Source organism: Paramacrobiotus metropolitanus, unplaced genomic scaffold (assembly GCF_019649055.1).
Source record: "Paramacrobiotus metropolitanus isolate TYO unplaced genomic scaffold, Prichtersi_v1.0 Parri_scaffold0000061, whole genome shotgun sequence".
Taxonomy (NCBI): Eukaryota; Metazoa; Tardigrada; class Eutardigrada; order Parachela; family Macrobiotidae; genus Paramacrobiotus; species Paramacrobiotus metropolitanus.
The window spans coordinates 568,290-581,166 of record NW_026570281.1 but is presented as its reverse complement, the minus strand read 5'-3'; the positions used below and the strand labels follow the sequence as shown (position 1 = coordinate 581,166).

The following is a 12,877-nucleotide window of genomic DNA, read 5'->3' as shown; positions in this document are numbered from 1 at the left end:
GCATTTCCAGGCACAGTAACATAACTGAGGAATGATGAAACGATGAACGCTGGTACGCCGTACTTTTCATCCCACATTTTCATCCACAACAGTTCATAATGAACTAGAGCAGGGTCAAAAACTTCTGGCTTCGGCCGGTCGGTTCTAGCTGACAAGGAAACCAACTCTCTCACAACAATTGTTGGTGAGTTAACTGCCTTCTCGCAGAGGCTGCGCTCTACTCTTTTATCCTCCAGATCATAACCGGGTACGGAAGTAATTTGCGCTGTGTTATCGCTGGCAAAATAAATTGTGGTTTTTATGACCATGTTTGGTCCATTTCCCTGTATCGACGACTTGTTGCTTTGTAAACTTTTGCCGAACACTTTTATTTTGGGTTCGCACTTTGCAGTCGTTCTTCTTTTAAATTTTCAATTGTTTGTGTTGCTTTCCACGGATTATACTGACAAGTCTGACATTCGAACTTCCAAAATTCCTTCTTAAATTTTAGCTTAGTTTACGGATTCTAAAGTGGGCAGGAGTAAGACCGTGAGGTGCAAAAACGACGAAAATGTCAGACACCAGCAATAACGCGATGATGCCCGTTTTGCCTAGCAATCAGCCAACAGGTAATGCTGCTCTGCCATAGTCGGTTCAACTCGGTTGCCCCTGATTGTGATCTAGTTTTTGCTATCAGACATCTGCAAACGATGGTTTTTGCAGTGATTAACTCGGCGACCAGTGGCAATGGCACGCAGACCTGGACACCGCGCAGTCGATCCACTTCGCCTGTGTCCGATCTGATGCCGCGACGACTGTTTGACACGGACGACGCTGAAGGAAACGCCGAGCTGGACGAGTCCCTAGGTATCGAGAACCTGCCCAAACACGGCATGCACCAGCCTGGTCCCAAGGGATCCTGCCTTAGTCACGCGCAGCTGGGCAAGCATCTCCAGAACGCCTCCGACGAGGAATTCGCACAGCTAATGCAGGAGCTGCGGGCCACCGCCCAGCGGGTGCTGATGGAGGACGACTGGATGTTCCGCTCCTCCGATGACATTCTGGGATTTAGCGACGCCTGAGCACGGATAAGTCTCAAGTGTGCCGTGTGCCTTTATCAGTTTATTCTGACGGCCTCTGATGTTTCTGTTTTCCAAAATCTCAAGTTGTACAATATTTTTCTAGCTTTTAAATGCAATTTCCAAAACACTTCGATCCTTAAAGCTTCGTTATTTTTGTACAGAAATTTAAACGTTGCAATAAATAGGCGACGGAATTATCAAAGGATGTCTGCACCGAAATGTATGCGTAGTTGTTCAAAAGTTAGGAAGGAAACGACGGTGTGAATACTGATGCGCGTCAGAGCCGGGATGAATCCCTACGGTAGAAAAAAATCAGATGTATAATGTATTCTGACAAAATTGTGCTCGCGCAGCTTCTGTAATAAATTAATCATTAGATAATACTTACCTTGTAGAAAGCCAATGGTCCTCCAACGGCGATTTCTTTGGCACAATGGAATATGCTCTGTAATACAAATGGAAGTATAGCAAGAAGGAACCGTTATTTGACCCAATCGAATTATTTTGACAATTGTATTCTGATTAAAGTCCTCTGTAAAAACCGAAGAGCGTATATACCGTGTAATGTCCTGGCTTGGAATTCTGTACCCGCGTTTTCATGACATCCACCGGCATGGCCAGCGTGGCTGCCGTGCACGCCTGCAAGTACACGAAACCTGCTGAAAAATTCAATTTCGATTACTGCCGATAAATGGCTCACCGCGACGGCACTAGATAAGAGATGCGTAACCATGTTGTCCTCAAAGTAAGAGATTCGCAGCAGTGTCTGCTTGACTTGGTCGTAGAAGGACAGCTGGCCGACGGTGATGCAGATGCCGCGCAAAACCACCAGCGAGGCCCCGTTGTACAGGCGCCGCCCGCCCTCGTGCCGGACAATTTGTGCCAATCCGTCCAGCACGTGGCGGTAGTGTCGGCGCTGCTCCGGCGGCAGTTTGACGTCGTTGAGCATGCGGACGTTGATGAGATCGAAGGGCGCCCCGATGAAGGCGCCGCAGCTGCCGGCGCACACCGCCGTCGCCACCTTCCGGTAAAAGGGCGCCGCTGGCTGGCCGGGGTCCGGCTTCAGCCATTCGTATATGAAGAAGCGAATGCCGGAGTAAATACCCTGTACAAAAGCAGCACACAGTAGCCGATTACAGGTGCGAGTACTGCCTGTTTGGCCGTACTTCTCTGGTGACGGAAGCCGAGAAGCCGGAATACAACCGGCGTGGGCCTTCCCGACGGGCCACTTGCCACAGGGAACGGAAGATGTGCAGACGCCTTCCACTGTGTGTTTGCAAGTGCACCTGGAAAGTAATAATTATTGTCATCCACTGCCGAGTAATCAAAAGCGTCAGTTTAGAAATTTCGATGCTCGTATAGTCGTATACAAGTAAAATTATAGTACAAGTAGATTTAAAGAAACAAACCTGCAGAAAATAAATTTTGTAGAAGTTGGGGGAAAGTCTGTAGCCGTCTAAATTTAACTTTTTAGGATTAAAACTTGGCCAACAGTGGTCATAAATAAAATTTACAGTTTACAGGCTACAGAAACAAAAATTAACAGGAATATAATTCAAGATAAAAAACAAAGTAAAATAAGCAAAGTAAAACTTCAGCAGCATTCATCTATGCGATACATATAGTATTAGACAATGGCAAGAAAATGAAATACATATACGAATATAAAAATATAATTTGCAAAATCGTACGTGTAATAGAATTTAAAAAGTTATAATTGATTCAATGTAAGTACATACAGTACCTTCATCATGTCGAGCGGATGCGTGCAGAGTGCGCCGGTCATGCAAGCCAGCCCGCCAAAATACCACCGCGGCAGTTTTTTTATCTCCTTCTCCTCGGCGCTGCGCAGATGGTGCACCGCGGCGTGAGCCATTTCCTCGCCGGGATGCTGGCGCAACTCCTTCATCTCATCGCTGGCCACTTCGATGGCGGCGACCGCCATTGCTGCTTCTAGTACAGTAGTACTAAGTTCCTCGCCGGTTTACGAAGGAGGGATTCGGCATCACTATTTCAGCCAACATTCAGCAACAGCTGGATCAACATAATTATGCATGCATGCGATTTGTATTTGTATAACAAGGAACACGAGAACGAATGCGCCTTGTTTTTGCACATCAATATCATAAATCAAGGAGCTTATTTTGATAATAGCAGTTTCTGTTCAAGTATTCAGACAAATCTGTAAAAAATCCAGGTGGAACACGGGAAATTCATCGTTTGTCGACGGCGTATTTTATTGTTTATTAGAAAGCTCTATATTGCTACTGATGTTGCTCATAAAAAATTTAGGTAGTGGTTCACAGCTGATCGCTGATAAGGGAGCTAAAAGTTCGCAAACTATACATGTACAGAATAAATAGCAGGTGCCTTTTAACGTGAATTTTGTACCGTAATTTTGAGAAGTCGGTGATAGAATGGAAGTACAGAATGTGGTACAAGTAACTGAAGTAAGTATGCGGCATTATCTTGTCGATCGTACCGATGCCAACTTCTGGCATTGGCTTTTTAGGTACTTACCGGTACATGCAGCGCACGTGCGATTCTGATTACATAACGGTGATTAGAAGTAACGCAGTTAAGCACGCTCACATTTTGTCAGGTATATGCTACGAAGTATTCCAGTACTTATTTTTCCGTCCATCCGTGGCACTGCACTTTCTTGAGACTCATTTCACCCACCAAAAGCCGTGCGCAGCGTGGATACCTTAATACGAATATCTATCTATACAAAGTAGAATGTTACTCAAATCCAAATGAATTCCGAATTGTTACCAATAATGTACTCGCAGGTCTCAAATTCTCAATCCTGCTGCTAATCAGATCGAATTAGCACTCTGCCGTAAAAGCCGTTCTCATTACAAGCAGATTTCATTGTTTTTCCAATGACAAGTTGATCACAGCCACAACCATGTACGAGAGTCACCAGACCGGTCATCGGCCGGGACTATCCACTCAAATAAATACGGATAGAAATAATAACTCGACAAAAATAATCGGCATCGAAAGGGCCCCCGTTAAGTAAGTACTACTTGCAGTACCTAAAATTTACAATAACTACTCGTAGTAGAGCTATTTGCAAACAATCTCTATATTCAGAGCCACCTCACAACGGGTACTGTACCGATGCGAATGTAAACAATTCGCACGTAAAAAAGTCAAAAAACCGCAAGGGTGTAGAAAATCACAACGCAACAGAAAACACACTGGAGCCGACAATGAATGTGCGCCGCATAAAAAAACAAACAAACAAAAACACTGGTGAAAATGGATAACTCGCCGGGTCCGACTTGGAAAGTGATTGTGATGACCGTGCGGAAAAGCAGCTACCCGGCGCGGAGATATACGCAAAGCGACAACCAACCGCAAATCTGTTGGCATCCGCTTATTTGCGGGAGCCGGATTTATGATCCACCTACATTATTCAACAATTCAACGATAAGTTTAGCTGCAGATTTTCAACTACTTGTGCCGGTTATTTTTGCATTTAAGTACTTTTCCTAAATACAATAAATCATCCAAACAGAAACGCACCGCTTTGGCCATGTCGACGCCAGTCATGGTCTCGATGAGATGCGGCATGCGCGTGACAATCTCCACCACCTCGCCCACCAGCTTAGCCACGCCGATCTCCCCGTCTCCGGCGCTGACCATCTTGATGCCCTGCAACTGGCTCAGCGGGCGCGAGACTTCGGCGCAGACGTTCGGCAGCGTCTTCAATACCATATCCACCTAAACAGTAAACACCCGTCGTTTTTTTCAGTTCAACATCGAAATGACCACAGACACGCATACCATAGCAGCCTCCTTGTACTCCTTCCAGGCGGCGGCCTTCTGGGCCATTTGTTCAGCTGTCAACACACAGCAACCGTCGTAGCAATCTGAAAGGGTATGTGAAGAATCAACTCACCTTCCGCCTTGGCTTTGGCCTGGATGGCGAAGGCTTCCGCTTCACCGCGTAGGCGGATGGTCTCCGCTTCGGCTTCTGCCTCCAGCATAATGCGGTTCCTGTTTCATATATAAAGGCTTTATTAGATTTGGGCACTATTGATGCGTCATCTTCCAACCTACTTTTGGGCCTCAGCAATGCGCTCCACTCGGTATCGTTCGGCCTCAGCGGGCTTGAGAACGGTCGCCTCCAGCTCTTTCTGGCGACGGGCAATTTCTTGCTCCTGCAGCTCAATGCGACGAGTGCGCTCTACCACGGCGATCTCCATTTCCTGCTCTTTAATTAGCTGGTGCGTCTTGGCGGCCTAAAATGGTGCGATAAATGCATTTTCCCCACAAAAATAAAAACGAATGCGAAGACGAACCTGCAAACTGTAGGCCAATTCGGCGACGGCGCGCTGTCCTTGCACTTCCATATCATACGTGGCTTTTTGCAACTGGATAAATTCAACAATTGCCAATACAACAAACAACAATAATAAGGTGGAAAGACGTTACCTCAAAATCCCGCTGAGCTTTGGCGATTTCGATGTCGTTCTGAGCCTTTGCGGTCACTCGTGCCTGCAAAAAGCAACCATTTTCCCATCCGGATAGAAAATGAAAACTTATTAACCCACGATACCAATAAGACTAATTTGGCAGAAAGGAAAACGACTGACTGACCTCATCGGCCAGCGCGGCCTTAATGGTGGTCTCCTTCTTGGCGATGGCCTCCCCGATGCGGGCGTCCCGTTTTACTTCAGCCGTGCGGGCCATACCCAGCGCGTTCAAATAGCCCTATCGTTTAAATAACACTATTTGTTAGAAGTTAAAATCGAATCCAAATCAACAACAATCAGCCAAAAGGTTCGATGTCCTCGCTGCGGTACTGACCTCATCATCGTGAATGTCCTTGATGGTGTAGCTGACCACGCGGATGCCCAGATTCACCAGATCAGCGGTGGCCACCTACAACACCAGTTAAATTCTTCCTTACACGTTTAACAGCAATTCCACGACGATAAACAATTTCAGAAATGCGATCAAGGCCTCAGTAACCGTTATCCCAGTAGGAAGCCAACAGACGCTGCAAAAACACCCGCATCCCGTGGGCTGTCTGTCACTTGGCCTATAATCTTTCCTCTGAACAAGTCAGTGTCAGAGTTCGGTCTCGTCCCACAAACAACACCACTTACTCTACAGTCTTCAGTGAACATCGAGGCCAACATAAGCAAACACGGTTAAACAAGCGGTTCCCGTATCGATCGGGGTGTAGTTTCCCGCGCACACAGACGGAAGTTATCGAAACTGTATACAGTACCGCTTACATACTTTGCTCAGTCAATCGATTAGGCTGTGCCGTACACATTGTAACATTGGGCAAGCTACCGTAAAATAAACTTACTGCCACAACTCCGCGCAATGAAGTACTCACCTCAAACACGTGGTGGTTAAATGTCTGACGATCCCGGTAGATCTCTTCGACCTGTTGAACAAAGCATAATAAATTATTCAAAACACTACGACATCCGGAAGATCAATTGTACTACCGTCATGGTGCCCATGATGGCCCGCTGGTGTCCCTCCAGTGTCTCCAGCGCGATACGCTGGATCTCCCCGGTGCTCTTGCCCAGAAACTGCTGGCATGCCTTCTTCAATAGGTCTGCCATGAAATAACGCAACAATTACTGACTATCCATTTACGAGAGGCATGGCTGCTCATCTCACCTTCACGACTGCCTTCAATTTTCACCTGGAATAAAAAGATCAATTAAGAAAGGAAGAACTGTGCCGACCAAACTCTCCAGCCTACCTGTGCAATGCCGACGACACTGCAGGCCACGCCCAACTTGGTGTAGACGCGAGGGCTATCCACAACCAAAGTGAAGGTGTTGAGGTTGATGCGCTGCACCTTGTGGACGAAGGGCCAGACGAAGGCCCGTCCTCCCGTTACGAATTTCGGTGTCCCATCGTAGCCCACACCTGCCAACATTTATTGCTTTTTACAGTGCTTTTTATAATTTTACTGCCTTAATTTTTTTTTCTGATTTGCAGCATCCACGATGATATTCCAATTTGAAGATAATTTATGACAGCTCAAATTGCAGTGCTGAACAACGCCGGCGTAACACAGGAACGTAAATACAAATAATTTATCATGAAAGTTCTAAATCAAATAAGATTAACATCGACCATTTGGAGCGAGTTCACGATTAAAATGCGAAAAAATCTTGAAGTGGAAAAAAAATTCACTCACCGGAGATCACCAGGGCCTCGCTGGGACTGCAGAGGAAAATGACACGATGACAACAAAATCAATCGGAAGACCCAAGTGCGTCAATTGTTTAAAATGACATCAGCCGCTGACCTGCAAGTGACGAATCCAAACGGCATACTACTCTTGCGTCGGGAATAACGCCTTGATGAGCGACGGGTTTGGGGTTCCTCTTCTTCCTCTTCTTCCTCTTCCTCCTCTTCTTCTTCTTGCTCTTCTTCGGCCTCTTTTTCCTCTTCCTTATCTTCTTCCTGCATGGCACATATCACAAAAAGAGAGAACGATTACAACTGCAATGACGTCACTGGAATGGTGACAGCAAGTCGCGAGTATCAATCAACGAAAATTTGACAAAAAGATCCAATATTTTTAAAATTCGTGGCTGGATGATGCAGTCAAGTCACAATCACATCGAATTACGATCGAATCACTCCTGCATGACGTCATACAGGAAGACGGATCGACACTTTAATTGAGTAATCAAGCTAAATTCATATCTGAGTCCCATCTCGACTTCCCTCTTCCTTTCGCCACATTATGATTCTAATCTATTGCAACTACGAGTGGTAAGTACTGTACTCGCGCTTCGTCAAAACTTTCGACAACTTTTGCGTACCTGCTACGAGAAGCGGGAAGACGATGATGTGCAATGTGTTTTGGAATGAAATGTATGAAGTAAAAAAATTCGGAAACGAAATGCACGCAACTGACTCGTTCATATATTTTGAAAGCATCACAGCTAGTAGCAGGCAGCTGTCAAAATTTTATGGAATTCCAAATCCGACAGCCTCATCGATTTGGAAATCTGGAATTGGAAAACATCGTTTCTCGATTTCAAAAACATCGATTACGATTTTGCCAACCGGATGCTGGACTTAGAATTTTTTTCAGCTTTTGATTTTCCAATTCCAGATTCCATTACACGCCCTGTAATGGACTTTTCCATATAACTTACTGGTATTGGCCTTAACCTGGCGTGCTCGCCATACTGTATGTGGAAATCTGGCAGTTTGCGTTGTTGTTGACGTTAGTAGAAGTAGAAACTAGAATTTTTTTGAAGAACGAAACCCGTTTATTTCTTCGAGTTGCAGCATCTTTTTTGTTTTATTCTGATTTTGTACTTGTGCCCGCTGAGGGGCTAAAGTCCTTCAAGTGTTTATGATCGGGCCGTTGAATGGTGGAGTCCTCGATGTTTACGTCTTCTGGCCCGTGCTGGGGTTCTTGCCGTTGAGTAACAGCTGTATCTTTCCGCAACCCGAAGCTACCGTTCCATGTGTTGAACAAAAGTCTAAAATTTACTTCTGCCACTGTAACTTACAGTGGGATCCATAACGGTCGACTGCGTCCCAAAATCCGAAGTTCCCGAACACGGTACGTTTTACGTTACACTTTGTACAGCAGCACTGTAATAAATAATGAATTGTTCGGCTGTGTCACAGCCCAAAATAATTTTTGGAAATTTCGTGGTATTGATGTAAGTACTTGTTACTATTGGTTTCAGTTTGGTGCAGATACAATGGAAGCTTTTTTTGTGTTTGCGGATTCTGTCGTCAGGCGGGCCAATAGGCTCTTGGATACTGCAGATAGGGATCAAGACGGCATTGAAGGAGCACTGGCGCAGATTGAATATTTAACTGGGTAAGCTGTAAAATCCCATAAAATTGCAGTTAACCTAATTTGATTCTGCCACTTTTATTTTGCTGTTTTTCAGTTACACACGGGATATATGCGAAAACTTACCTAACGAAGTGACGGGAGATGCTCAGCAGTTGTTCGACGTTTTGCGAAACTGTTCAGAGGGCTTGCATCAGCTACTGCGGGAAGACGAAAATGGGTCGGATTATTTCTATGAAATGAAAGGCGGCACTAATAAATACGGAAAAATTTGTATTCCGGATAACGAACTCTGTGAAATGCGATGCGAAGGCTTCACAGTTAGGGAAATTGCTGGGTTCTTTGGAGTTACGACACGTACGATCGAGCGCAGGCTGGCTGAATACAATTTAAATCACAAGGTAAATTTTAATGCTAGCAAATATTTTAACGGTAGCGTCTTATTTGTATTAGCATGGTCAAGTAAAATAAGCTATTGTGAGTGCAGTAATATTTCCAAATTTTATCAGCGCGGAAAAAAGTGTTTTGCGGTTTTATCGTAGTACAGCGATATATCCGACGATGACTTGGACATTGCCGTGCAGGAAATACTCAGTTCGTTTGTGAATGTTGGATATCGTTTCGTATGTGGTCAGTTAAAGAGTGCTGGATTGTATGTCCAGCGAGCTAGGATTCTTTCATCTTGCAACGCTTGGACCCTTATGGTGTTGCTAATCGGTTTTCAACTTGGTCACTCGTCGTAAATATTCCAACCCTGGTCCGAACGCGTTGTGGCACATGGATGGTAATCACAAACTGGTGCGGTGGGGATTTGTTATTCATGGAATTATCGACGGATTCTCCAGGCTGATCATTTCACTTGTGGTTGCCACGAATAACCGTGCTAGCACAGTACAAGAAGCCTTTTTGAACGGAGCGGGGGCGTGTGGAGTCCCATCTCGAGTGAGAAGCGACTGCGGAGGTAGGTTTATATACATTATTCTAAACTAGTGGACCCCGCGCAAATTGCCCGGAGTAGAGAGGTAGTAGAGATTAGCGTAGAGATAGATAAGAGATTAGCGGAGTAGTAGAGATTAGCGGCTGATAACTGCACGAACTAAATATATTATGGAGACCTACTCAATTACAATACATATTTTCGTTAATAATACCAAGATCATAATAAATACGTGCTTATCAGTAGTCAGTGTTAATGAACAGCCAGCCGAACAACCAAAAACAATTCAAATGCTCTAAATGGCGCGGTGGCATCATTTAGAGCATTTAAAATAAATTAATAATTTGACCGCTCCGTTCACCACTTTTATTGCCTTCCATCGTACTCGTATATCTGTACGCAAACAATTTGGAAACTATTTGGAAACTATCTGTACTTGTACTCGTACTGCTTCTCCCTCCATTCATTACTTTTATTGACTCGTCCAACGGTCTAAGTCAAAATTCCTTCGCTTGATATTTATTTGCTTTCGCCACACTCGCTTGTTTTCAGAATATTTCTGTACTGTACATTCACTCTCATTTCCAAGATATTTCTATAGTATATGTTTTGTAAATGTTCGGAATATGCGCTACTTTAAACAGTTGGACAAAATACCAATTATGTAGGCGCGCAGTGAATTTTTGGACAAAGAATATGGAATAATTTTTGAAATTCAGAAGAATTTATTGCTCGAACTATAAGAATAATAATTTCTGGGATTTAGGTGTGTTTACAATAATAACGCGTACATCTTTTCAAACAAAGCCAAATCATTATGCAGGAAATATATTGCAAAGTGTTTTCCCACGTCGGACCATGAGGGACGGCAAAAGGCGAAAACCGAAAAGGTATTTTACCGGGTGAATAGTACGCCATAAGTGAGTCAATAACGCAATAATTAGTGCACGGGGAGACCGTAGTGAGCCAAACGAAAGGCAGTAAAAGTTTGTAACAGAATGGTCACCTTTACTTTTAGCTTTCAGTTTTCCAGGTCTACTTGTGCTTCGTGATTCCGTGGCGCCTCGGTGAAATACTGTAGCGTAGATCCGGTGAAATTTTCACCAGCAAGTACAAAAGCCCGAATTTACACAATGTATGCGTTTAGGTTGTGCAAGTTTGGTTTTGCTGTTCCACGGAAGGACGAAGAACTACGCAGAATGTCTAACTTGTTGTTCCGCGAGCTCCGCTCGTGTCGTGTCGCCCGGCCGTCACCTGGCGGCGAAACAATCAAATTGGGTAACATGAGGTTTAAAACCCGAACGCAACATAGCTAGCAGAAGTTTCCACTCTTACAAAAACTGAACATAACAAACACAAAATTTCCCGGCTCTTTCAGATTTAGCTTGTAGCCATTTCCAATTTCCCACAAATTCACAATGCGAAACTTATGCAGCCGCTGCACAAATTTCATAACGGGAATAGTTGTCAGATTACTATGTGCAATTTTTTACAGTACGTTTTATAAAACCTCCAGAGATGGCAGCTGGACAGTGGACAAACTTTAAAGTTTAAACGTGTTCCTTTTAACTTCAAAAATTTAAACGCAAATTATTAATTAAACGAAACTTAACTAGAAACGGGATAATGTGTTGCTAGCTGAAGCCGTACGTTTTCGCCATAGTACGGTAAAGTCGGCAGGCTATCGAACGGTACATACTACATAGACATTCAAGTTTGGTTGGACGTGTCAATGACTTAGACCCTGACATACACAAACTTTGTGCACCTTCCTATTCTTTTATATAGATAGATAGATTAAAAGTAATTCAGCCATGACTAATATAAAATCTTTTGTTACATTAACTGCTTTAACTCTTATGATTCTAATTAAAGTATTATTGATATACAGGTGAAAATTTTGGAGTTGCAAGATGGATGGAGCATTACATGGGGCATGATCGAGGCAGTATTATTATGGGTCCGTCCGTCCATAATCAAAGAATTGAGAGACTCTGGAGAGATTTGGGACGTGTGGTTATAAAACTTTTCCGGTCGGTTTTCATACATGGAGAATACAGGCATTCTGGATGTTTCCTGTGCGCGCGACATGATGATACTGCATCTTGTGTACCAGCAAAGAATTCAAGAAAAACTTGGCCAGTTTATCGAATTTTTCAATAACCATAAAATGCGAACCGAGCACGAAAAGACGCCTAGGCAGCTATTTATATTAGGATGTCGCGAGAAGGACTGCACGGATTTTCACTGGATCAGGTTCTTTCAGCAGACAATGTTTTGCCTGAAGCAGATGTTGATGTTGCGGAAAATTTTCCGGAGTATATCAGAAATCATGCCTCGCACTCAAGAGATTCAGTACCGGTATTCGACATCATCAGCAGTTTTCCGACTGAGGCGCAGCTGATTTTGGATAGTATAGACGTTATGGCCGATGATGGCATCTATGGAATTGACGTATTTCAGGCTGCAAAAGATTTAGTGCGGTTTAGTTTTGGTTAAAGGTACGAATTCTTAAAATCTATTTTTGAAATTCGGTACTGACACGCGTGCTTTTTAGAGATTTTATTTTTGTATTTATTGAATATATTTCTCGTTAATTTACAGCAAAAAACGGAAACTCACAGAGATTTCCCGATGGTGCCTTTGTCTGAATTCTAATCATTATTCATATTAGAGTCAGGAGTGTTAACGTGTTGTCAAGAGTCAAGAGTGTTAACGTGGCTTTTGTGCATTCCGATCTGGGCGTCGGTGGTTCGGCGTTTCGTGGTGGACGCTGCTGTGGCACTGTAGAGCGAAAGCAATTCCATCCGCTTCCTCAGTGTTGACCATGAACCTCTCAATGTTTTCCGGAAACCCGCGACGGCACTCCGAAAATCTGTTTCGTGTGTGCCTGGCTACCGCGGTCTTTAGGCGGACGACTGAACGCGCTTTTCGCCTATCTGCGCTGGCTGCGTATGGTCGTCTCATCGGCTGCAGTGGTTGGCAGTATGATGTCATGTTCTGTGGTCAGGTGTGAACCTGCTTTTCCGTGCTGAAGTGGAGCGGAAAGCCGGTAATCTTCTA

At 44.2% G+C, this 12,877-nt stretch overlaps 3 protein-coding genes across 3 annotated transcripts; 1 reads left to right on the top strand and 2 right to left on the bottom strand.

Annotated features, from left to right (window-relative positions):
- The first annotated feature begins 371 nt into the window (after positions 1-371).
- On the top strand, positions 372-1,395 carry LOC129593328 (uncharacterized). The gene is made up of 2 exons (XM_055489582.1): positions 372-608; positions 703-1,395. The coding sequence occupies exons 1-2, from the start codon at positions 551-553 to the stop codon at positions 1,059-1,061; spliced, it is 417 nt and encodes a 138-aa protein (XP_055345557.1). The 5' UTR covers positions 372-550; the 3' UTR covers positions 1,062-1,395.
- Positions 1,024-3,442, bottom strand: LOC129593326 (mitochondrial dicarboxylate carrier-like). The gene is made up of 6 exons (XM_055489581.1): positions 2,806-3,442; positions 2,228-2,347; positions 1,762-2,166; positions 1,620-1,700; positions 1,450-1,506; positions 1,024-1,357 (listed from the first exon to the last, which is right to left on the bottom strand). The coding sequence occupies exons 1-6, from the start codon at positions 3,004-3,006 to the stop codon at positions 1,259-1,261; spliced, it is 963 nt and encodes a 320-aa protein (XP_055345556.1). The 5' UTR covers positions 3,007-3,442; the 3' UTR covers positions 1,024-1,258.
- A 477-nt stretch (positions 3,443-3,919) lies between these two features.
- LOC129593235 (flotillin-1-like) lies at positions 3,920-8,069 on the bottom strand. Its single transcript, XM_055489449.1, has 16 exons — positions 7,880-8,069; positions 7,357-7,514; positions 7,246-7,271; positions 6,802-6,971; positions 6,717-6,741; positions 6,539-6,651; positions 6,424-6,474; positions 5,883-5,957; positions 5,673-5,786; positions 5,508-5,570; positions 5,375-5,446; positions 5,133-5,314; positions 4,972-5,069; positions 4,857-4,912; positions 4,596-4,793; positions 3,920-4,476 (listed from the first exon to the last, which is right to left on the bottom strand). The coding sequence occupies exons 2-16, from the start codon at positions 7,380-7,382 to the stop codon at positions 4,447-4,449; spliced, it is 1,299 nt and encodes a 432-aa protein (XP_055345424.1). The 5' UTR covers positions 7,383-7,514; positions 7,880-8,069; the 3' UTR covers positions 3,920-4,446.
- Positions 8,070-12,877: the final 4,808 nt, after the last annotated feature.